Source organism: Carcharhinus amblyrhynchos, chromosome 5, assembly GCF_965287045.1.
Source record: "Carcharhinus amblyrhynchos chromosome 5, sCarAmb.v2.hapA, whole genome shotgun sequence".
Lineage (NCBI taxonomy): Eukaryota > Metazoa > Chordata > Chondrichthyes > Carcharhiniformes > Carcharhinidae > Carcharhinus > Carcharhinus amblyrhynchos.
The window spans coordinates 47208691-47235543 of NC_137328.1; the positions used below are offsets into that span (position 1 = coordinate 47208691).

Below are 26853 nucleotides of genomic sequence, written 5' to 3' on the forward strand. Positions count from 1 at the left end.
GGAACCCAGTTTGGGAGATCCTGTCCTTTAATCTTCTCTAATTGTTACCCGTGTGGCATCTTGTCAGTTTTCTGAAGCCTATGCACGAAAATCATATGCAGTGCATTCTCCCATTTAACCTATGGTATATCTCCTCAAATAACTCTATCAGATTTGTCAGATATGATCTTCCCTTTTGAAATTGGTGTTGGCTGCTTCTAATTATTTTCTCTTAAACTAGATATTTATTACTTTCACCTTTAATTAAATATTGTCCAGATTTTCCTCAGACAGATGTTAAGCTGCATGATTTGTAATTATTCATGTTAACTCTGCTTCCTTATCCCTCTATAGTCTGTGCACCAAGTCAAGTTGAATCTCATAGGAATCCAATGCAAGTCTGTGGAAGTGACTTTTGCATTAAATATGACTAAAAGGTTTTGGAAAGAATTCAAAGTAAGTTGAAGAGAATAATTGTAAAGCAGCTGTGCATGTATGTTGGTTGCCGGTATAATGACCTTGCTGCAGGTGACAGGGAACCTCATAAGGAGGTCCGAAGAACACAGTTGATTACAGATTTTTTTTAATTCCATCACTTCATTAAAAAGATAGAAATCCCTGTGTGGTATCCCTTCTTCAGTATGATAAAGTTTTGTTAAAATAGCTGGAATAGAATATTTTAATCATAAAGTAAAATTCTGTTGTCTGAAATTCTGACTACTTTTGGCTGTGACTTTCCAGTGTAGGGTATAGCCTTTCTTATGCCTTTTACACTAGGGAATCTTGCCATATACTGACACATTGGAAAAGTACATTGTCAAAAATAGCAGACCAGAAATCTCTTCTGTTCTAACCACCTGCCATGGTCGTATTGGAAGAAGTATCAGGATGATTATCAATCTGTGTGACTACATCGTCAATTCTCCTTCTGTGACCAATAAGCCATGGAATGGCTTTTGAACCCAGTTTCTGTTTCAGAGGCAGTGGTGTTATTCACTGAGCCAGAAGACCTATTGTGACTATTACAGCATGTTGGAATAATGATTAGTACTGCTGCCTCACAGAGCTAGGGGCCTGGGTTCAGTTCACGGTTTGGGTCACTGTCTGTGCGGAGTCTGCATGTTCTCCCTGTGTCTGCGTGGATTTCCTCTGTGTGCTCTCACAGTCTAAAAGAAGCGCTGGTTGGGTGCTTTGGCCATGCTAAATTCTCCCTCATGTACCTGAACAGGCGCCAGAGTGTGGCGACTAGGAGTAATTTCATCGCCATGGTAATGTAAGCCTACTTGTGACAATAATAAATAAATGTTAAAAAATACTTCAAATCTTGAATTCCTAATAACATCTGTGATACTGGAGACACCACCATTTAATTGTGCACACTAGGTACATTGCCTCAAGGATCAGGTATTCCATCACTACATGCAAGATTTGAGAATTGTCTGTTGAGCCTATAATGAACCATTGCCATCAATATCTTTTTTATTCATTCATGGGACATGGGCATCACAGGCTGGCCAGAATTCAATTTCTACTACCTACCGTGGCAGGATTTGAACCCAGAGTTTGCCTCTTCCTTAATGAAATGATATTACTGCCAAGCCCTGAGTCTAACATTGCTGTAAAGTGGAAAGGTTAATACAATGAGATGTGGGCAAATAAAACCAAGAAATGCAATTCAAATTTGCTGAAAAGTTCAAGCAGCATACATTAAGTGTACTGAACTGTAAGGGTTGGTATTGGTGCTGGGATCACTAGTATTCATAGTTTACAATCATGGCTTGATCAGTCGCCTGCAGATTGCCAAATCATTTTCAATATCTTTATTTTAAAAATTCAATCTACTTTCAATTGCAAACTTGATATTCCAGCTGTCCTAATCAAGGGCTCAGAGTAATCAGTGTATTGCTGCCGGTCCTATATATGAAAGGATCAGCATATTGATCTTTCTACTCGGGTTGCCAACTGTGATTATGTATTCCTGGAGATTTATTCATAGGACTTGAACGCACACTTAAGCCACTAGTTCAGTGAACACATCATCTTTGTTACCCATTGCCTCCCTGCGCCAATTGGAAGCAAAATGAGTCAATTCCCAACCGGATGAAGCTTGACTGTCAATCTAAATTACTCTTCCCCCCATTTTCAATATTGCTATAGCTGCTATAGAGAATTGTTTAATATATATATTATCTCTGAGGTTTATCTCCAATTTTGCACACACCAGTGTTCTGGACAGTGCTTGCCAATTCCTGTAGACGCCAGTCCAAACCGGTACCAGCCGCAACCTGCGGCAAATGATAATGTAAAAAAACCAAGTCCACTGAGGAGGGGCGTGGCCAACAGAGGGCGGGGCCAGTATGGGGCGTGGCCAAAAAGGGGGCGGGGATTTGTGCGGGGACGGGGATTTGTGCGGGGACGGGGATTTGTGCGGGGACGGGGTCGTTGAGCGAAGGGAGGGGGCGGGGCGCTGAGTGAGGATGACTCCTCCTCTTCCCTTGGCCCCGTTCCCTCTAGCTCCTCCCCTTGCCTTGGCTCCTCCCCTCCTGCTCTAGCTCCTCCCGTCCCTAGTCTCCGCCCCCCCTCCCCTCCCGGCTTCCCCTTCCGTCAGTCTCCGACACCGCCAGGCTCCATCCCCACCAGGTTCCGCCCCCACCAGGCCCCTCCCCCCCACCAAGCTCCACCCCCGCCAGCCTTCTTCCCCTTCTGGCTCCTCCCTTCCCTGGCCCCATCCCCTCTAGCTCCTCCCATCCTCTAGCCCCGCCCATCCCCTTGGCTCCTCCCCTTCCTAGACTCCTCCCCCTCTGGCTCCTCTCATCTTCCGCGCTCATTCTCGGTGCGGGGCTCCTGTGCCAGACCGGGGTTAAAGTTGACGGGGTGGTTATTTACGGTCCAGTAACATGGCGGAGGCTCAGGTGCCGGTGCTGTTCTGTTTCTCCACCTTTTCTAGAGCCTCCACCGTGCCGCTTGGGTCGGGCCATGAGGTGCTGATCCAGAAATTCCTGGCTCTTTACGGCGGCTTGATCGGCGTCCACCGCAAGTTCCTGATCCAGCTGTACTCGGCCGAGTGGGGCGAGTATATCGACCTGCCCAAGGGATTTGTGGTCAATGAGCGGTGCAAATTGCGGCTGGTGTCCCTGCAAGTGCCGGTGAGTCCCGGCTCCGGATCAGCCCCATGTCTGTGTCGGTGAAAGGTGTTTGCAATGCTCCAGTCATAAGGATTGATATTACCACAGTCACAGGTTTATTACATGTTGCAGCCATCAGTTCTTCAGACACAGCAAAAAAAATGCCCAAAGCCGCGTACTGTCCATTGAAAGAGACAGGCGTTGGGTCGCATATTTAATAATAGAGACACAGAGCTTATGTCAATGCACCTTAACATATATAGCAATTTAACACTGTCACGTAACCTGTATATTTGTATAAATGGATGTGCTGACTGTCCATTCGATTTTACTTTTTAGAAAAAAGTCAGTAGTTGTCAGCAGCGCTGATTCTAATTGTTCAAATTGAACACGATTACATTAGTAATAGATTCTACCATATTCCTTCTTATACTGGCCCTTGTGTAACTGGTTTCAAACTTGGATTTGATGATACATCTGCACAAAATAACACGTCAGAATTTGGTGTTATTATTCATTGCAAACAAATTGTTTAAAAGGAGGCAAGTCTCAATTTATTGACTATGAAAGAATTGCTGGAATTAAGATTTTTGATTACTATGAAAACAAATCAGAATTTGTCAAAAATGTAGTTTATAAATGTGCTTAAATAAGTTGTTTCATTAGTCAGTTTGGTTCACTGTGGTTTTGCTAATATTGTAGCCCTATTGCCAACAATACACCAATTAAAATATAATGCATTTTATTTTAGACAGCATCCATCCTGCTGAGGTTTCTGTTTATAGTAATAGGAACTGCAGCTGCCTGTCCCCAAACCCAGCTCAGTTTCACTGGCTATCCATAATGCTGTGAAAGATACACTGTGCCATCTCCCACTCCAGCCACAAAGTTAACAGATGGACTACAGATGCCCAGGAGTGTTAACTAAAATGGATGCTTCTACTTAAAATTTATTTAGATGAAACAACTATTCTGTTTTTTAATAAACCATGGATGTAAAATTAGAGGCCTTGATTGACTATTTTCAGCTTTATACTGAATTTATTGATATATATGTTTACAAATGCTTTTGTTCCTTTTTATTGGTCTGGCCCTTGTATCTACTCTAAGGCTTGCAAAATGGGGACAGGACTTCCGTGTTGAAAGTTGTTACAAGGTGACAACCTCATAATACATCTTGATTGTAATTAGGTGTTTCATTTCAATTTTGGCTTGTATGGAAAATCAGAGAAAATAAATCATTTATTCTATGGGTGCTGTACAAGATTAAGAGGAACATGGACTGATTGGATAAGGAGTAGCTGTTTTCCTTAATTGAAGGGTCAGTCACAAGGGGATATAGGTTCAAGGTGAAGAGCAAGAGGTTTAGTGGAGATGTGAGGAAAAACGTTTTTACCCAGAAGATGGTGACAGTCTGGAGAAAGCTGCCTGGGAGGGTGGTTGAGGCAGGATACCTCGCATCCTTCAAGAAGTACCTGCATGAGTATTTGGAACGTCATAGCATTCAGGCTCTGGGCCAAGGCAGATGGGATGAGGTGGGAGTTCAGGTGTTTCTAATGTGTTGGTGCAGATTTGATGGGCCGAAGGGTCTCTTCTGCACTCTATGATGCTATGATTTTGTTGGTAATGCTAATAGAAAGATGCATTGTAGAATGTAAGAGGACCTTTACGGTTGTGTTGTTAGAATGTTGCAGAATTCAAAATGAGGATAATCTGCATTAGTCAACTGCAATAATTTAGCCAAATATTATGGGTTAGATTGGCAGTATGAACCATTTCAATGTTGTAAAATGCAGTTGGATTAGAATTCATTACCATTCCAAGCTTAAATCAACAATGTTAATACTTTACAGAATATATATAAAATCAATATTTTTATCTCAATGTACTGTACATTATGAAGCAATTTTTATGTGCAATTAAATCATTTGCGTTATATTGATTTCGGTAATCTGGATGTATACGTGGCAGAATTTTGCATTTGCTGTTTTGTGGTGAAAATAAGTTTATATCTTTCAATTAGAACACAGTAAATTATCTTCTATGTCAGTGTGTTAAATGATGGTGAGACTGAGGATGTAGAAGGTTCTGGAAAGTGTAACAGCTGCATTGGAGACAGTAAAGAGGAAACCTACTGCAGGCTTTCAAATGGTATGTGATACATGAACAGAGAAATAGATAAAGGAACAAGGAGGGCACTGGACAAAGGTGATTTTAAAATATAGTTGTTCAGCCAAACAGCTGTATGAAATTTCATGGGTAAATATGCATTTTTCTTATATTTCAATACTAATTATCTAGTACCTTATTTTGTAAGTGAAAAAAAGTGTGCATGCAAGAAATAAATTATGTTTATTTAACATTTTAAATTTTTTTTCTAAAGCTGTGTTTTCTAGTAAGTTTGCAATTGTTTAGATGCAAGGCTGTGGAAGCCCCATTACTCAAATGATCATGGAGAGGTGTTGAATATGATCCAACAGTGACCCAATTACTGGTTTCAAAACCATTGCAAACTATCTTCCAGATAGATCAAAGAAACACCACAGCAACATTTTGAAGCTGCAAGGAGTATTGCTGGTCTGTGACTAGTGAAATCGTGATGTGGAGATGCTGACGGACTGGGGTGGAAGTAGGAAGTCTAATCACACAGTGTTAAAGTCCCAACGTGTTTATTTGGCGTCATGAGCTGTTGGAGCACTGCTCCTTCATCAGGTGAGTGCCTCTCTTCTTCACTCACCTGATGAAGGAGCAGCACTCCAAAAGCTCATGATACCAAATAAACCTGTTGGACTTTAGCCTGGTGTTCATAGAATCATGGAATCCTGACAATACAGATGGAAGCCATTCAGCGCATTGAGTCTGCACCGACCACAATCCCACTCAGGCCCTATTCCCGTAACCCCACATATTTACCCTGCTATTCCCCTGACACTATGATCAGTTTAGCATGGCCAGTCAACCTAACCTGCACATCTTTGGACTTTGGGAGGAAACCGGAGCATCCAGAGGAAACCCACACAGACACAGGGAGAATGTGCAAACTCCACACACAGTGACCTGAGGCTGAAATTGAACCTAGGTCCTTGGCACTGTGAGGCAGCAGTGCTAACTGCTGTGCCACTGTGCCGCCCTGTTGTGAGATTTCTTATTAGTGACATTGGCAGACAAGTAATGGACCCAAAAGCAGTAAGATTTGTACTACACTCAGACCTGGTCTAAGTGGCAAGTAAAATTCACACCACACAAGTGCCAAACAATGGCTGTTTCCAACAAGAGAGTAATCATTTCCTCTGACGTTCAAAGGTAATGCCAGCACCACCATCACAATCCCTTATTACCAACATCCTGGTGGTTACCGTTGACCAGAAACTGAACCGAACGAGTGAATGAATAAACTGGCCACAAGTGCATGTTAGAGGCTGGGAGCTCTATGGCAAGTAGCTCATCTTCTTCTGATGCCCCAAAACCTATTCACAAGGCACAAGTCAGTAATGTGATGGAATACTATGCAGTTGCTTGGATGAGTGCGACTCTAATAACGCTCGAAGCTCAACACCTTTTGACGCAAAGCAGCCTGTTTGATTGATGTCCCTTCACCAACTGAAACATTCACTGCCTTCACCACTGATGCACAGTGGCAGATACACTATTAGCTTACCTAATAACAACTGGCCAAGCCTTCATCGGCAACACGTTTCAGACCCGTGATCTTTATTTCCTACTTCGTGGAAGAACAAGGGAACAAGATGCGTGGGAACACCACTACCGCCAAGTTCCCCTCCAAGCCGCACATCATCCTGACTTGGAGCTATGTCACTGTTGCTGGGTTGAAAACCTGGAACTCTTTCTACAACAGCACTATGGGTATCTACACCAATTGGATTGCTGTGATTCAAGAAAGTGGCTCATCACCATCTTCTCAATAACCATTAGAAATGGGCAACAAATGCTGACCTTTAGCAATGCTCACATCCTGGGAAAGGATGTAACTTTTAAAATTCTCTAGTTGTGCCTCAGCAAATTGTATAGATACTAATGTGCCACACTGTTCTATATATCAAGTAGCACCGTGCCACTGCAATGACTTGATGTATCTCCCCAGTGTCCTCCTTGTGCTGTAATGATGATGCAGTGGCTGAACAGCAGGTCCATTGTTCTCAGTGTCCCTTTGTCTTTTTTTTTGCATAGCACAATTTGGCCTGGCTTTCATGGAAAATCCTATCCTCCCACTGATGTCAAGACCTGTGGTTTAAGATTGCAGCGTGCGATCTGCAATCATGCTTAATTGTCTTTGAAGCTGGTGATTGGCTGTCCTTAACAGGTTTCTATTTCATTATCGTAATCAGAGAATAAGATATGGAAACTTGAAATAATGACTGTATTAATTAACTTTGGACTCTTCAGACTGCAGCGTTTACAGTACACTCCTTCCTAGAAGAAAGATAACCCATACATAATTAATTTTACTTCAAGCAGATTAATTGATTATGATCATAGGCACTAGATAATGAGGATTATGTTTATAACTAGACATGTTGGTAAGCTAATATTGTTCTCTTGTAAACTTAAAAATGGTATGTAGCAATCAGCAGATTCTAAGAACGTGCTGGTTTTTCTCACTCAAAAAATTGGCAGTAATTTTCTGTTTTTTTTTATTTTGATTGAAGGAAATTATGTAATTATCTTTCTACATTGATAACAGTCTAAAATGTTTATGTTGCCTTAACTTATATAATTTAAATTATTATTGAGGCTTCTCATTCTTAAGAACTACAGCTGGAGGAAAAAAATGAAATGACTATGTCCAGTTTTTGCAGACACATTGCACAATAGCTGATGTGAATAATTATAACTTTCCAAATGGATTGCTTAATGTTCGCACAGTTGTTAAGTGAAGAAGCAATGAATCAGAATATCCAATTTCTTGGTATTAGATGTGTGTTATGTGTCATCCAAATGTGATCCAAATACAACTTATTTTTCAAATTCCAATCATTTCTATTCCCTAAATAGTATTCATATGAAATCTATCTTTTGTAATTTTATAAAATCAAAACAGTAAATATAAAAAGGGGATATTTAATTTTCATGCAAAGGACAGACAATACCCATGATTATCATGCTACTTCAGTAATAATCTAAGGAATATTTCAGATGTCACTTCTGCATTGAGCTAAATCTCATAAAATAAATTTTGTTAGCTTTTATTGAACACACAAGATTTCAAATGTATTATTGTGTCGGGGAAAGCTCATTTAATAAACTCATCAATGACGTATTGATGCTACAGCCAGGAATGTTTTTGGTAATGGATTTTAGTAAAGCATTTGACGAAGTCCCTCATGGCAGGTTGGTGCAAAAGGTAAAATTTCATGGTATAAAAGGAGAGGTGGCTAGATGGGTAGAGAACTGGCTCGGTCACAAAAGACAGAGGGTAGTACAAAGAACAACACAGCACGGGAAACAGGCCCTTTGGCCCAACGAGCCCGCACCGCCATTTCAACATTGTGAATCCCTCTTCCACCCGTGACCTTTGCCTATGCTAACGGCACTCCACATTGGAAACCAGATTGAGGGGATACTAATTTAGGGACAAATAGTTACACCAATTAGCCTAAGAGCACATCTTTGGGGTGTGGGAGGAAACTGGAGCACCCGGACAAAACCCATGCAAGCACGGGGAGAATGCGCAAACTCCCACAGACACTGGCCCAGATCCATGTATCTGCACAGGGAACAGTAGTGGAAGGGTCTTTTACTGGCTGGAGGTCTGTGACCAGTGGTGTTCCGCAGGGCTCTGTACTGGGACCTCTGCTATTTATGATATATATAAATGATTTGGAAGAAGGTGTAACCGGTGTGATCAGCAAGTTTGCGGATGGCATGAAGATGGCTGGACTTGCGGATAGCGATGAGCATTGTCAGAGAATACAGCAAGATATAGATAGACTGGAAAATTGGGCAGAGAAATGGCAGATGGAATTTAATCCAGATAAATGCGAAGTGATGCATTTTGGTAGGACTAATGTAGGGGGGAGCTATACAATAAATGGCAGAACCATCAAAAGTATAGACGCACAGAGGGACCTGGGTGTGCAAGTCTGCAGATCCTTGAAGGTGGAGGAGGTGGTGAAGAAGGCATCTGGCATGCTTGCCTTTATAGGACGGGGTATAGAGTATAAAAATTGGCATCTGATGTTACAGCTGTATAGAACGTTGGTTAGGCCACATTTGGAGTACTGCGTCCAGTTTTGGTCGCTGCGCTACCAGAAGGACGTGGAGGCTTTGGAGAGAGTACGGAGAAGGTTTGCCAGGATGTGGCCTGGTAAGGAGGGTCTTAGCTATGAGGAGAGATTGGGTAAACTGGGATTGTTCTCCCTGGAAAGACGGAGAATGAGAGGAGACCTAATAGAGGTGCATAAAATTATGAGGGGTATGGATAGGGTGAACAGTGGGAAGCTTTTTCCCAGTCGGAGGTGACAAACATGAGGGGTCACAGGTTCAAGGTGAGGGGGGTGAGGTTTAACTCAGATATCAGAGGGACGTATTTTACACAGAGGGTGGTGGGGACCTGGAATGCACTGCCAAGCAGGGTGGTGGAGGCGAACACGCTGGGATCGTTTAAGACTTATCTGGATAGTCACATGAGCAGACTGGGAATGGAGGGATGCAGAAGAATGGTCTAGTTGGACCAATGAGCGGCACGGGCTTGGAGGGCCAAGGGCCTGTTTCCTATGCTGTATTGTTCTTTGTAATTAGCAATTGTTATTACAATTTATTTGCATATCCATGAAGCATAAAGCTATTGAGTGCTGATCCAGAAAAGTGTCTGCTGATCCAGTGAACTACAAGTTTCTGATTATTAACAATGAACCCTTTAAAAAAAACTTTGGGCATGAGCAATCTACCTTATTGTCCTAGTCTTCAATATCCTGAGCTGACAATGTAAGAAATTCTATACATTATTGATCCATTATGGTTATTATAACTGCCATTTCCATCACTTGCCTTATTGCATATCGAGTGTAAGTTATCTTGAAGAGACCAAAAAAGGAGTGGTTAATTCTGACATTTTTAAAATTTGTTTTACCAGATAACTTCACTTGGAAACCTGGTGGCTTCCAGCACCGTGTTTTTCTGTTGTGATATGCAAGAAAGGTTCAGGCCCGCAATCAAGTATTTTGGAGATATCATAAGTGTAGGACACAGGCTGGTGAGTTTTCAGAAGTTTATTATTGTTCATTCCAAATTTGTTTGAGCACTAAATTGCAACAAAGTGAGAAAAATGATTTGTCCCTTATCATGGTGATTGTGAATAAAATTCTGAACAAAGTAATATCCTTACCTTTCAGAATTTTAAAAGTTGTTCCATGGGTTGAAATGATATGCAATTTTTATTTTCTTGAAATTGGTTATTGAATGAAATTCTGTTCCCAATGCTCTCCGATTACTTACCTAATTGTTTGTGAGATCTTGTGATCAAATTGGCCGGTGCATATCCTAAACTATAATAGTGATTACAATCCAAAAGGTACCTTATCTATGAAGAGCTTTGAGAGTGTGGAACAAGTATGTGTCATTTAGCCCCCTTGTTCTAAATGAGATCATAGCCAATATGCAATTTAATTCCACGTAGATCTTTACATCATGTTCCATAAGTTTTTATTAATTGAAGGCACTATCAATCTGAGATTTCAAAGTTTATCGAATGGTTACAGAAAAAAGAAGGCATTCAGCCTGTCATCTCAGTGCTGGCTCTCTGCAAATACAACTCAACTAGGCCCCTCCTCTGACCTTTTTTTCTATTTTCTCCCATCTTATTTGTCTTCAGACATTATCCAATTCATTTTCTGAAAGTCATAATTAAATCTTTCAAAACCACACTCTTGGGCATTGCAAACCTAATAATTTCCTGCTTAAAAGTATTTTGCCAATCACCTTAAATCAGTGTCCTCTGGTTCTCAAACAACTTCTTCCTATCTTCTCCCTTTAGACACCTTATGATCTTGAACACCTCTATCGTACCTTCTCCATAAGGAAAACAGCCCAATCTATCCAGATAACTAAAATCCCTCATCCCTGAGACCCTTCTTGTAAATCAGTGTCAAGTCAAACATGGACAAGGAAGCCTTCTGCCAATTACAATCTCCCACTCACCCAGCTTCAGCGGGTGATTCAGTACTGTTCCGTGTTTAACACTATTTGGAAAAAGCAAGGAAGGTGGCAAGGGCCTAGAATAATCTGGGTAGGGGATTTCAATATCCATCACCATTAGTGAAGGCTGACTGAAACCTAAAGGACACAACTGTTAGATTGGGTCTCCAGCAGCTGGTGAGGGAACCAACAATAGGGAAAAATCCTACTTTACCTTTCCACACTGATTCACTATGACAGTGTTGTTAGGAATGACTACAGCATAGTCCTTGTGGAAATGAAGTCCGATCTTCACATTGAGCAATACTCTCTGTAGTATGTAGTATTACAACCATGATGAATAGATTCAAATATATCTAGCTGTGGATCATCAGCAGCAGAATTGTATTCAACCAGAATATGCAAATTCATGGCCCGTCATATCCACCATCCTACCATCACCATCAAATTGGGGATCAATGAAGAGTGCAGTGGGTGTGCCAGGAGCAGCACCAGGCACACCTAAAAATGAGGTGTCAAACTGACTAAGCTACATACAAACCAAACAATGGAAGCAGCATGAAATAGATAGAACTAACTGATGTCATAACCGAAGGATCAGACCTAAGCTCTGCAGTCCTGCCACATTCAGTCACGAAAGATGGCTGACAGTTAACTGGAGAAAGAGGCTTCTCAAATATCCCGAGCCTCAAAGATGGGGGAGGCCAGCCCATTCATACAAAAGACAAAGCTGAAGTATTTGCGACCATCTTCAGCCAGAAATGGCAAGTGTTGATCTATCAATTCTTCCACCAAAGGTCTCTAGCATCACGGACCTTCAGTCAATTTGTTTCTCTCTCTACATGATATAAGAGATTGCTGAATGTATTGGATACTGCTAGGTCCCTGGGCCCTGACAACATTCTGGCAATGGTATTGAAGACCTGTACTCCAGAACTAGCTGCACCCTCCACCAAGCTGTTTTAGTACAGATGCAACACTGGTATCTACATGATGATTTGGGAAATTGCAGAGGTATGTCCTGTCCACAAAAAAAGTCTGACAACACCAGGTTTTAGTCCAACCTATTTATTTGATGATATACTCACAAGCTTTCGAGGGGACTGCCTCTTCGTCAGGTGAATGGAGAGTTCTGGCCTCAGACAGAGCATATAAAGCACAGACAGTTTAGAGATTACTGATTAAAATGCGAATCCTTACACCTAACCTGCTGTTCAAGACCTGAAGTGGCTGATAATGTGAGTGGAAGGAGCACTGATCACAGTTTAAAGAGATGTGTATTGTCTCCAGACAGTACAGTAAGTGAGGTTTTGCAAACCCAGGCAAGTCACGGGGGTTACAGATAGTGCGACATGAACCCAAGATCCCTGTTGAGACCGTCCTCACGTGTGCGGAACTTGGCTATCAGTCTCTGTTCAGCGACTCTGCGCTGTCGTGTGTCGTGAAGGCCGCCTTGGAGAATGCTTACCCGTAGGTCAGAGGCTGAATGCCCGTGACCACTGAAGTGTTCGCCAACAGGAAGGGAACAGTCTTGCCTGGTGACTGTCGAGCGATGTTCATTCATCCGTTGTCGTAGCGTCTGCATGGTCTCCCCAATGTACCATGCTTCGGGACATCCTTTCTTGCAACGTATCAGGTAGACAATGTTGGCCGAGTTGCAAGAGTATTTATCATGTACCTGGTGGATGGTATTCTCACGTGTGATGATGGTATCCGTGTCGCTGATCCGGCATGTCTTGCAGAGGTTGCTGTGACAGGGTTGTGTGGTATTGTGGTCACTGTTCTCCTGAAGGCTGGGTAGTTTGCTGTGAACAATGGTCTGTTTGAGGTTGTGTGGTTGTCTGAAAGCAAGAAGTGGATCAGTGACACGGATACCATCATCACACGTGAGAATACCATCCACCAGGTACATGGTAAATACTCTTGCAACTCGGCCAACATTGTCTACCTGATACATTGCAAGAAAGGATGTCCCGAAGCATGGTACATTGGGGAGACCATGCAGACGCTACGACAACGGATGAATGAACATCGCTTGACAGTCACCAGGCAAGACTGTTCCCTTCCTGTTGGCGAACACTTCAGTGGTCACGGGCATTCAGCCTCTGACCTTCGGGTAAGCATTCTCCAAGGCGGCCTTCACGACACACGACAGCGCAGAGTCGCTGAACAGAGACTGATAGCCAAGTTCCGCACACGTGAGGACGGTCTCAACAGGGATCTTGGGTTCATGTCACACTATCTGTAACCCCCGTGACTTGCCTGGGTTTGCAAAACCTCACTTACTGTACTGTCTGGAGACAATACACATCTCTTTAAACTGTGATCAGTGCTCCTTCCACTCACATTATCAGCCACTTCAGGTCTTGAACAGCAGGTTAGGTGTAAGGATTCACATTTTAATCAGTAATCTCTAAACTGTCTGTGCTTTATATGCTCTGTCTGAGGCCAGAACTCTCCATTCACCTGACGAAGAGGCAGTCCCCTCGAAAGCTTGTGAGTATATTATCAAATAAATAGGTTGGACTAAAACCTGGTGTTGTCAGACTTTTTACTGTGTTTACGCCAGTCCAACGCCGGCATACCCACATCCTGTCCACAAAAAACAGGGCAAATCTAACCCGATCAATAGAGGTACTATTGATCATCAACAAAGTGGTGGAAGGTGTCATCAACAGTGCTATCAAATGGCACTTTTTCAGCAATAAGGTGGTCACTGATGTTCAGTTTGGGTTCTGCCAGGGCCATTCGGCCCTTACAGCCTTGACCCAGACACAGAAGAAAGAGCTGAATTCAAAGTGGTGAGACAAGGGTAACTACTTTTGACATCAAGGCCACTTTTGACTGAGTGTGGCATTAAGGAGTCCCAGCAAAACTGGAATCAATGGGAAACGGGAAAAATTCTACACTGGTTGGAATCCTACCTAGCACAGAGGAAGATGACTGTCTTGTTGGTCAGTCATCTCAGCCCCTGAACGTCACTATAGAGAGCTCCTCCAAGTAGTGCCCCAAACACAGCATCTTACGCTGCTTCCCCAGTCAGTTGTGGCTATGCAATCATGAGCAAATCATATTCGACACCATTGGCAACTTTTCAGTTACTGAAGTAGTTCGTGTCCAACTGCATCAGGACCTGGACAACATTCCGGCTTGATAAGTGGCAGGTAACATTCATGCTATACAAGTGCCAGACAATGTCCAAGAGAGGATCTAACCACCTCCTCTTGACATTCAAAGGCACTATCATTGTTGAATTCCCCACTGTCACCATCCTGTGGGTCACCATTGACCAGAAGTTAACCTGAATGAGACTTCTAAATACTGTGGCTACAACAACAGAAGCTGGGAATTTCTGTGTTGCGTAACTTACTTCCTGACTCCCAGAACCTGTTCACCATCCATAAGTTAGGAATGTTGTAATGTTCTTGTCTGCATGAGTGCAGTTCCAACAACATGCCAAAAGCTCAACACTAGCTTTGGTTGGCACTCTATACGTCATCTTAAACATTCAGTCCCTCCACATTGCACATTGGCAGCAATGTGTAACATCTACAAGTTGCACCGCAGCAACTTGCCCAAGCACCTTCCAAACGGGATCGTGACCATCACCTAGAAGGACAAGAGTTGCGGATGCACCATCCTGACTTGGGAATATATCACTGTTCCTTCATTGTCACTGGATCAAAAACCTCAAATTCCTATCTTAACACCAGATGGTCTGCTATGATTTGGGAAGGTGGCTTACCACCACCTTCAGGACAGTGACGAATGAGTAATGCCCACATTTTGTGAAGGAGTATACTTTTTTAAAAATCCCTTGTACAGTCTTGTAATGCTATCACATTCTTCCTGAAGTGCAATGTTCAGAATTGGACAGAATACTCCAGTTGAAGCTGAACCAGTGTTTCGTAGAGGTAAATCACAACTCTCTTTCCTTTGTACTTTTATACCTCTTTTATAAAGCTCAGAATCCCATATGGCTTATTAGCTACTGCTTTCTTGCCACCTTCGATGTGTGTTTGTTCTTCCTAAAAAAAAAACTACTTGTCTTTAAGTTTCATCTGCCATGTTACTGCCTGTTGGTTCTCTTGAAGCCTATCTCTATCCTCCTCACGTTTCACAATGCTTCTGAATTTTTATATCGTCTGAAAATTTTAAAGTTGTGCCCGGTATTCTGAAGGCTCAGTCATTAACACAGACTCAAGAAATGCAGTGGTCTTCATCCTGACGCATGGGAGTCTCATTTTGTATGTTCCTTGATTCTGAAAAATGACCACTCACCACTACTCTTTGATTCCTGTCACTAAATTAACTCCCGTGTTCATTCTGTCGCCAGTGTCCTTTCTCATTCCCTGGGCTTCAATCTTGTTATGTAGCACTTCATCAAATGCCTTTCAGAAGCTCATTATAACTATCTCAACAGCACTACTCTTACCAACTGCCTTTGTTAACTGAAACATTAATTGCTATTTACAAAAGGGAGTTCCAAACTTCTACCACAATGTGCCTAAAATTGTTTCCTCTTTCCACTCTGAAAGATCAGCTCTACTTTTTAGATTAATTCTCCAATAAGCAGAAATAGATTTTTCCTATCTGCACTGTTATCCCTAGTTGTGCCCCTTTGATATGTTAAACTTCAATCAAATCACCCATTAACCGTCTAAATTCCCTAAATCCAATTCTAGTTTGTGTAATCTCTCTTTGTAATTTAACCTATCATTCTGTTAAACCCGTACTGCAATCTCTCCATGGGCAATACATCTTTGCTAAGGTATAGCGCCCAGAACTATTCATTGTACTACAACTGTGGTCTAACAAAGGCTTTGTATAGCTGAACTTCTAAACGCGTGTAATCTAGAGCTCTAGATATAAAATCCAGCTGTTCATTAATCTTTCTGATTTATTTCCTGTACCTTCTTATGATGTTTTAATGATCTTTGTATCTAGACTCTCAAGTCCTGATGTTGGTGCGGGTTTACTTTTTACTGTTACTCAAACATATAAATGTTTTCTTTCTGAATCCTTCCAGCAATATATTTACACTTTACCTGAATTATAACTTCTGCATTCAATTTTTTTCAGCCTTTGTTGTGCAGTGAATGTATGTTATTGAAGTATCCTGACAAATATTCATTTTTTTGGACAACTTTCAGCCATATAATTGTTTGCATGAATATATCAGAAATATAATCTTGTGATGCAATTTCCTTGAAAATATATTAATGTGTTAGCAAACATTGCTATCTCCAAGTCTTTAGTGACAGCGGGAATGGAAAACCCTTTTTTTTTTGTTGAATCAAACTGGCTGTTAGTTTAGGGATTATAGTTTAAGACTGGTGCAATTCTGGTGAACTAATCAAGATTTTCTGAGCAGTTGGGTTTAACCAGCAGCATCAAGTGCTGGCAACAGAACCCCCCTAGTGTAGAAAGAACCATCTGGCCCATTGAGTCTGCACTGACTCTCCAAAAGAGCATCCCACCCAAGCCCTCCCCTCCACCCTATTTCCCCCCCACCCACCCTATCCCCATAACCCCATGCATTTACTCTGCTCAATCCATCTAACCTGCACATCTTTCGAGTGTTGGAGGAAATTGGCAGTCAGCGAGGCCGGAATGGAACACGGGTCCCTGGCGCTGTGAGACAGCACTGCTAACTACTGTGCTGCCCCTATTAATGTTGCGTCACTGGTTCGGTACAATGCACAAAATTTTCGACGGATTTTTTGAGTGTCTCAGATTCCCCATTTATATATATATGGGGATAATGTCCCAATTATGTCAGTCTGTGATTTTTCACCAGCATACTGCTGATTTTGTCTAACTGTTCACCAGCATGGAAATCCAGAGATGTTGGAAAATCGATTTATCAGCCCAATATGACAATTTGTAGGAAGCTAGTTCTATCAATTTTGGAAGACTCCTTGCAGCTAGAGATGCATGAGGAAGATTGACATGTGCTAACCCCTGGTTTCCATAGCTCGCTTTTCCTGGAGCAGATTACTTGCCTAAAGCCAGATTCCATTGTTTGAAGGGTGCCTGCATGGTTGATCAGGGACCCCTCCCCCTCTTACTGCCTGCCATAGGCACATTGGAAGGATTCGCAAGTTGACAATCAACTTGTTCAGCTGGGTTATGAAGCTATCTTCGTGACCATCATGTTGTGGAGTGGGACTGAAACCTGAAGCATCTAGCTCAGAGGCAGCATGCAATCTATAATGCCATAAGAAGTCCCTATTTCTATACATTTTCTTTGTCTCCACAATAGTGTTCAGGAGCTATTGTGTTAATTATTGTTGTGTTGCTATTTCAATACTCAATGAACTTCACAAAGTGACTATGTATTAATTTTGATATAATACTAAGTAGCTTGGAAATATGCCCACTGCCTTCACAGTTCTGTCTACACCATCCCCATGCTTTCCACTAATATACCTTCTACCGACAATGTTTAAATCTCACACTGAACTCCCACATCTTCTATTTTTGCCACCTGTTCAAACATTCAGCTTCAGTGCAAGAAATGTTTTAATAACTGCTTGTGTTATATGAGAGTGTCTATTGTTTGCTTCTGCATTTTTTTTACCCCTTGGTGACAATAGGTGATGTTTGTCAGTGAAAATTTGATCCTTTGCTTTATCTAGGTGTTACCTTAAGAGCGGTATTTGTCATGGTTGGCTTGAATTTGAGGTGATTATTCCTTCCCACCATCCTCAGGCCCAGTCAGCTATTATGCCTTAACTTGTACCAGCTGCAGGATCTTCCACAACTGCAGCCATGGTCTGTTATACATTTTTTGGCATTGCCAAAGGCTGGAGAAAATGTTAGCACAAGGGCTTGGATGTATCCCATCTGAAGTAACATCATTCCTCCCTTGCTACTAAGTCTTACTATGACCAAAGCAACATGACAACAGACCCAATTGCTTATTGAAATCATTGAATACCTGCTTCGTGGCTGTTTTTGTCAATTCTCAATGAGAGAAGTTTGTTTTGATTGGTGTCTTTGTTTCTTAGTGCTTGTAGAAAGATTTCTGTGAACCACCAAAGAATCTTGCTGAATTCAGAATGCTTGCTTCTTTCAGTTGTTACTGGCCTTCATATCTTGTCATGATGTAGAGATACCGCCATTGGACTGGGATAAACAAGTGAGAAGTCTCACAAGACCAGGTTAAAGTCCACAGGTTTATTTGGTGGCAAAGCTACTAGCTTTTGGAGCGCTCCTTCATCAGGTAAGTGGGAGTTCTGTTAACAAACAGGCATATAAAGGCACAAACTCAGTTTACAAAATAGTGGTTGGAATTCAAATCTTTACAAGTAATCAAATCTTCAAGGTACAGACAATGTGAGAAGAGAGAGGGTTAGGTTAGGTTAAAAACATGTGTATTGTCTCCAGCCAGGAGAGTTAGTGAGATTTTGCAAATCCAGGCAAGTCAATGGGGGTTACAGATAGTGTGACATGAATCCAAGATCCCAATTGAGACTGTCCTCAAGTGTGTGGAATTTGGTTATCAGTCTCTGCGCAGCGACTCTGCATTGTCGTGTGTCGTGAAGGCCACCTTGGAGAACGCTTACCCGAAGATCAGAAGCCAAAAAATATGTTGCCAAGGCCATCCCCACACTCCCACTTCTTGCCTTCAAACAACCGCACAACCTCAAACAGGCCTTTGTCTGCAGCAAACTACCCAGCCTCAGGAGAAGAGTGACCACGAAACCACACAACCCTGCAAGATGTGCTGGATCATCGACACGGGTGCCATTATTTCACATGAGAACACCATCCACCAGGTGCACGGTACATACTCTCAACTCGGCCAACGTTGTCTACCTGAGATGCTGCAGGAAAGGATGTCCCGAGGCATGGTACGTTGGGGAGACCATGCAGATGCTACAACAATGGATAAATGAACATTGCTTGACAATCACCAGGCAAGATTGTTCTCTTCCTGTTGGGGAACATTTCAGCAATCACGGGCATTCGGCCTCTGATCTTCAGGTAAGTGTTCTCCAAGGCGGCCTTCACGACACACGACAGCACAGAGTCACTGAGCAGAGACTGATGGCCAAGTTCTGCACACATGAGGACGGACTTAACTGAGATCTTGGATTCATGTAACACTATCTGTAACCCCCATGACTTGCCTGCGTTTGCAAAATCGTACTAACTGTCCCAGCTGGAGACAATACACTTCTCTTTAACCAGTGCTTAACCCTCTCTCCACTTGTTGTCTGTACTTACAATTATTTTGTAAATTGAGTTTGCATCTTTATATGCCCTGTTTGTGAACAGAACTCCCTCTTACCTGACGAAGGAGCAGCGCTCCGAAAGCTAGTGGCTTTTGCTACCAAATAAACCTGTTGGACTTTAACCTGGTGTTGTGAGACTTCATACTGTCTTCATGTCCTGTAGCAGCACTCAACAAAAACTCATGCACTGGATATTTCCTTGGGAATTTCCCCTTATAACCTTGGCAGAGGATTGGTAGAAACCAATTTTTATGCATTTGTTATGGCAGTAAAGTGGAAAATGTTCAGAGCAAATTCCCACCGGTAATAATGCTGCTGGAATACCAGCTATTCCTGTCAGAAGTGATACAAATCTTTTCAGAGACTGTGTGCTCCATAGTGGCATTATTTCCATAATGGATTCTTTATAAGAATCACGTTTGCAGTTGCTAGATTCTTCTTTGAAATTTCATTTGCATTGTATTTATTCAAAGTGCAAGAATTCTTAAATCATTGTGCAGTAGACCTTAGTAGCCACAATATGGTGAGAATGCAGTGAGAACCACATGATCCAAGAATATTATGTGCCATGCCCTATGGTAGGTGGGACTAAGTAACTAAAGATATTTAGAGGACAAGAAGACCCACAAGATATACAGAAACCTTTGGAGGTGACTGGGATTTAATGGAGTTCAAAAGCAGGAAAGTTATGCGAAGCCTTTATAAATTACTGCATAGATCTCATAAGGAATGTTCCAAAAAGGTTTATCAGCAGTCATGAAATTAGTACACCTTTAAAAACGCAGTTTCTCCTTGTACAACAAATTATAACTTTTTTTCAAGGTTTTACCAGCAAGACTTAATACTGTTAAAGGGCAAGTTCTCGTCAATACAGTGAATTTTAGTTGAGTGCTGTGTAGGATTACTTCAACAGTGTGAACAATGGAGAAGCATGGATTCATTGACAGCAATTTCTGAATTGTTCTGTTGGTATCAAATGATGGTGAGCGCCGCTGGTTTCACTGACGTTACTACCCCAAAATCCAGGTTAATGTTAGAACTCAAATGACCAATAATCAAAATGAATGTGATTAATGACACATTGCTCATGCTGTAGTCTTGGGCATTAATAGATCTTTAACATTGATGCTTAATTGTTCCGTTTCGCGTATAGAAGTCTGCATGGAGTTTCTATATTTTTGATGATGCTAACAGTGCTCCTTCATATTTTTAGGATCTGTTTAGGTGTCTCCAGCAATGTGTCATGTATGGCATTGTTATTAAATTGTACTGTAAGAAATATTTTTGTGCTATCTACTTGTGTGTATGTATACTTAATATTATTTTGAACACACTTTCAGCTTCAGGGTGCCCACATTTTGGGAATTCCTGTTATTGTCACTGAGCAATATCCAAAAGGACTTGGGAGTACTGTAGCAGAAATAGATGTCACAACAGCAAAAATGGTTGTACCGAAAACTAAATTTTCAATGGTTGTGCCAGAGGTGGAAGATGCTCTTAATGAGATGCCAGGGGTTCAAAGTGTTGTGTTGTTTGGAGTAGAGGTATGTAGCCATCTGGTTTTATGTATATTTATTTTACCCTTTACTTGCCATATATTTTCTTCGTGCCAAGATCCTTTTCTAATTTTTTTTATAATAAGCATCTTGGCTTCTGTTATTTTTAGTTTGCTCCAGATGAGATTAAAACCACGTGGTCTATTGAATTACAAAAAAAAGGCCATGGTTCAGAGTATGTATGTGTTTTCATCCTTCTTAAATTTAAACCATCCTTTTGCCTTTTTATGTTTCTTTGTGTCATATATAACTTTTTTTTATCAAGACCAGCAAATAACCTGTTTCCCAAACTCCAGTCAGTATTATGTTTCTAGGAGTGGGTGGGGGGGCGGGGGGGGCATTCAAGTTAAAAATTAATCCATCTGCTTCCCTCAACATGCAGAATAAGATTGTATGCTCTCCCTCACCAATAGTCAAAAAGAAAATTATAGCACTGCCCCAGCTGAGATCAGCTTGCCAAAGGAGGATTGAAAATCAAATCTGGGACTCCCCTGCATTCAGTCCTATACTGTATAGCCACCCGGGCTATTCAACTGTGGAGAAATTAATCATGTTGAAACCTGAACAGTTAAGGCACTTGCATCACGTGGTCTTTATTTGCTGATGTGCTTATTAGCAAAACTAAATTGGGTGAGCCAACTTTCCAGAGGTTAGCTATATTTCCTGTGTTTGTTCCTTTTTGCCCACTCCTGGTATTATGTCTAATTCTGACACCCTGTGATATGATTTCAGTTTATCTTTTGTTTGTTGGGTTTCCACGTTCATTGGCCAAAGGCCAAATTTGTCTTTATATCATGAAACACCTGGATTTTACTTGTATTTTGAGAATAGGATTCCATGATTTTTATCCATTTTCCTGAAAAAACTGGTTTGGTGCAGCATCAGTTCATTTTGTTGTATAATTTAGTGTCAGTTATGTATCACTGCAGACAAAAAGAAAGCTAGGCCCACTCACAAACATTTATATTTCCTGTCTCATCTGTCTCGAACCTTCTCCATGCTGCAACTCCCCAGTAGCAGTGTGGATGTATTTACATTACATGGACTGCAGCAGATCAAGAAGACAGTTCATTTCCACCTTCTCATGGGCAATAAATGCTGGTCTGGCAGAGATGTCCACATACTGTGAATATATTTTTAAAAATGACTCAGCTTGTCCATAAAATTCAACTCTCGCCCCCTTGACATACATTTTAGCTAGACTGCTGACCAGTCAACTTCATTGCTGACCCCCATGCTAGCTAACATTGTAACTGGTTCCCTAGTAGTATTGTTTATTAGTAGTATTGTTTATTAGTAGTATTGTTTATTAGTAGTAGTATTATCCCTGTGGCTTTCAAATAACTTGTCATCACTCCTTCTGCTTTTACAAAAAAAAATTAAAACCTCTGTTTTGGCAAACTGCTGCCACAATTTGAACTTTCCACTCCTCTCTGTTCACATTCAGATGAATAAATCCTTGTTGCTCTCCTTTGCAATTCAATTTTTCCATGTCACAGCAATCCCAGTCAAAGTTACAAATGACATTTACTAGGACTCCATCCATCTTCCTTGACCTTTGATAAAGTTTGCCATCCTATCAACAACTTATTTTCATTATCTAGCTCAGTTATCCTTTTTGCTCATGAAAAATTGAATCCAGCCATTGCCGTTGCTTGCATCCACTCTGATCAATCTTCCAATCATATCCAGAACGTCTTCATTAATGGCGTCATTTTCTGACCTCGGACCATTACTTCTGGAATTCACAATAGACCAGTCCTTGGCCTTCAGCTCCTCTTCACCTACATGCGGCAGCTACTTGATGATGATATCGATCAGCAGACATGGGGTCAACTTGCGTAGGTACACTAATTTCACCCAACTCCCTCACTCCCACCAGGAAAATAGTGATGACGTGAAAATATCAGGGAAATTCAAGAATTTTTAATATTTTCTCTTAGTTTTATATTTTAAAAATTGTAGGAAAATGTAAGTGGCTTAAGACAGAAATAGCTTGGCTATCTTAATAGAACTAGTGCCTCTGAGATGTAGACGAATTTATCAACACTGCAATAGATGCTTACCTCAGGCAAGTTGATAACACTGGGGAACAGAAAAGGAAGGAATTTGAAGAAGGGGTTAAAGATTCAAAGGAAGGGACAAGATATGAAGAAATGGTCATAAAGTGAATGCACTGTGTGTTTCCACTCAAAACTACGCTCAATAAATGAAGGTAATTACATGTGACTTCGAAGAAGTTAGCTCGTAAGGGAAGTTCAAAGAGGAAGACTGTATATATGGGGATGAATACACCTATGCAGGGAAGCTGGTTATTTGATTTCAGTAAACAGCAGAAATAACTGTTTAAGCGCCAAGCAGTGTCTGTGAAGAAAGCCTGCCTTGAAAAGCCAAATGTTTGTTCTACCTTAGAAGCAAGTCCAGAGGGAAGTGACTGCCTGGTGTGGTAACTGTTACTGGATTTTTAAAGCTTTTTAAATCTATAAGTTGTGAAACATTTGGGGGAGTATTAGTTCTGAAGGTAGTGAAGTAAAATTGTTGTGTAAACTTAGTGATGCTGTGTATAGCCATTGTATTAGTCAAGTGTATTTGTGGTATACTTTATTGTTTATTTTAATGTGTAATAAACATTTATTTAAAATTATCACAAAATGTCTGGGACTTAATTTTCTGGATTTCAAAGTCTACCTCATATTATGCCAAATTTCAAAAGTAAGTTGAGAGATATTGTTTCAAGTTTCCCTTCTGGGATTTGGGAGAAGTTGATGTTTGCCATCAGCTGTGTCCTTAATGTTCCACCCAGACTCTCAGGTGCTCCATTGCCTCAGTGTTATTAAATGACTTGTGATATCCAATATTGGATTGTTAACCATTGGAAAAAAGGCTGTGTTTGGACCCTGTGTTATAGATTCAGTGCACTCAGCACTAATTGCACCCCCTCCTAACCTTGGGTTGTACTAGGCTGTTTACATACTTAGTGCCTGATGGACTTCAAACTGAACCTTTGAATTCACCTGCTCATCCCTAATGTCTCCACCCTGTCTCAGCTCACTTGTCACTGAAACCTCATCCGTGGCTTTGTTTGCTCCTGATTCGCCCATTTCAGTGCTTTTCTGACCAGCTTCCCATCTTTCATCCTCTGTTAATTTCACCTCTTCATTCTGCCCTATATCCATCATACCAAACTTTGCTGATTTACATTGGCTTCTGGAACACCACAATCTCAAATTTGACATTCTCCTCTTATTTAAATCCTTCCATTTATTCTCCATCCCTTTTTTATAATCTGCAATTTCTCTATAAAATTGTAGATTTACTGATGCTTAAGTTGTTACTAATTCCCCTTTTTTCCAACATAGACTCATGTCTGCATACAACAGACTGCCCTGGATCTGATTGGAAGAGGCCTTGAAGTCCATATTATAGCTGATGCCACTTCTTCAAGAAGTATGATGGACCGAATGTTTGCTTTGGAGGTAAGTTTTTTTTTAAATATTTAAAACATTGAGTTTAGAGGGATCTTTATTCTCAGAACCACTTTCAGACTTGAGCAATAGTTGCCGCCAGTTGCGAGATGATGCATTCCCCCACTCCTTGCTAGAACCTCCATGTTACTGCACCTGCAGATCATAGGTCATGAAGAGATGGTAACAATCCAATCTTGAAAGTTAATTCTTACCTTGTGTCTCATTTGGGTAAACTCATCAGAAATTCTGCCCACTGATGTTGCATGCATACAGTCCAACCCTAAAAGGCAGAAGTTGCAGTTTTTCTTACTGGACTCTGCTGTAGATCATAGATGAAAATGGCTGTTAGTTGCTGTCTGTAGATTCTGCCAGCCCTTGGTACTTCGCTCCTGCATTTGCTGCATCCCTCCTTACTTGCCACTCGTTGAAAGTTTCAAGATGGGTCACTTAATGTGTCCATCAACCTCTTGTGTTCAGATAATATTCTACTCTTGAAAGCTAAACCATTGAGAGCTGGGGCTAAATTTCAATCAGGTTCGTTAGCAAGAATGGGGATTATGTACCCTATGTCCAGTTGAGGTAATGCAGGTAGTGTTGAAACTTTATGCTGTGTTGGGCTGTGCAACCCAGAGCTGTATGTGCTGTTGAATGGCTTTGTGATCAACAGGTGGCTCAGATACATGTATGGTTACCATCAGTCAAAGCTAGCCTTGTACTTCATAAAGGTTTTACAGAAACTGTCTCCAAAAGTGCTTCAAAGAAGAAATAAAACCAGAGTGAGTTCTTCTACGTTCTGTGTTTTTAAAAATTATTTTGTGTGATGTGAACATCACTGGCAAGGCCAGCATTTGTTGCCCGTTTGTAATTGTCCCTGAAATGCGTGACTCACTTTGAAAGAGCATTTTAAGATTCAACCATATTGCTGTGGGGCTAGATCCACATGTAGCCAGACCAGGTAAGAATGGCAGGTTTTCTTCCCTAAAGGACATTAATGAACCAGATGGGTTTGCACAATAATTGAATGATTTCACAGTTTCTAGCAGTAGAGGCCATAGTCCAGGAGGTGGCAAGGAGGAGAGAGACCATGTTTTTGCAAGGGGCTTTGAGGTCCAAAGGTGCTCACTCTGAAGGGAATAGGAGAAGATAGTCATGGAGATCAGTTCAAAAGTGGTGGACCACACTAGAACTGGCCTGAAGTCATTGGGTGCTATAGAGCTGCGTTTTGTGGTTCTAGTTTTTCTGACCTTGTTAGATGGAAAGGGTTACAACTTTAACCTTCTCACAATGGGTTTCCTGCTGCTTTTCCATCATGTGATTCTACCTCTATCCACCACTTCAGCTCACTATTCATGCTATCCTCTGTTCAGTGCCTAAACCTTCGAGGATGGATGGGTTTGAGCTGATAAGTGCAAAAGGGTTTCTGGTGTACTGTTACTACTCATGAGATTTGCTTCCAGTTGAGTACCAGAAAATATCAGTTTTTTGGAAGCCTGAGAACATCCTGCAAAGCTGTAAAAAGGACAGTGCGAAAATAAGGAACTGAAAGTGACTATTTTGACTGCAATAGACATCTGATATGGCACAGCCTCTTCTGATAATGTTAGATTACAGTGTCCCAAAATAAGTAATGGCATGCAAACTCTGCACTGGGATTCACCTACCTGGCTCACCATCTCCATTCAGGCTTTTGGTCATAGTAATGGCCTATTTCTCAAAATGTGGAGATGCCAGCGTTGGAGTGGAGTAAACACAGTAAGAAGTCTCACAACACCAGGTTAAAGTCCAACAGGCTTATTTGGTAGTAAACACCACTACCTTTCATGGTTTGCCCCCGGCAAACCCTGACTTTAACCTGGCGTTGAGACTTCTTACTATTTCTCAAAAGCAGTGAGGGCCCTGATTAAAATTTCTCACCTCTTATTTCCAAGACCTCTGTATGATTTCACAATGCTTTCTCTACAAGGTGAAACGGGAATAATGCTTATTGCAGACTGTTAGCTAAGTGTTGCCAGAGGCCTGCTATTGCCAATATGCATCACCTGGAACGTCCACCTTGTACATGCCACTTTTGCATTGTTATGCATCTCTAACTACTTTGGATTAATGTGAAAATGCCATAAGTTTGAGCACTGTTTAAAACTGATCTGTCTTCAATTATGTTGCATTTCTAATTTGTAGTTTGATTTTGATTGTCACATGTATTGGTATACAGCGAAAAGTATTGTTTCTTGCACACTGTACAGACAAAGCATACCATTCATAGAGAAGGAAATGAGAGAATGCAGAATTAGCGTTACAGTCATAGCTACAGTATAGAGAAAGATCAACT

The 26853-nt window shown here is 41.4% G+C and overlaps 1 protein-coding gene across 1 annotated transcript in view; it reads left to right on the forward strand.

The window, feature by feature from the left end:
• Nucleotides 1–2775: 2775 nt before the first annotated feature.
• isoc1 (isochorismatase domain containing 1) overlaps nt 2776–26853 on the forward strand; it is a 29754-nt gene continuing 5676 nt past the window's right edge. Inside the window, exons 1-4 of the mRNA XM_080188738.1 lie at nt 2776–3125; nt 10198–10317; nt 20842–21045; nt 24417–24533. Of these exons, the coding sequence (XP_080044864.1) occupies nt 2877–3125; nt 10198–10317; nt 20842–21045; nt 24417–24533 (690 nt within the window). The 5' untranslated portion in view covers nt 2776–2876. The remainder of the gene's footprint in view (nt 3126–10197; nt 10318–20841; nt 21046–24416; nt 24534–26853) is intronic.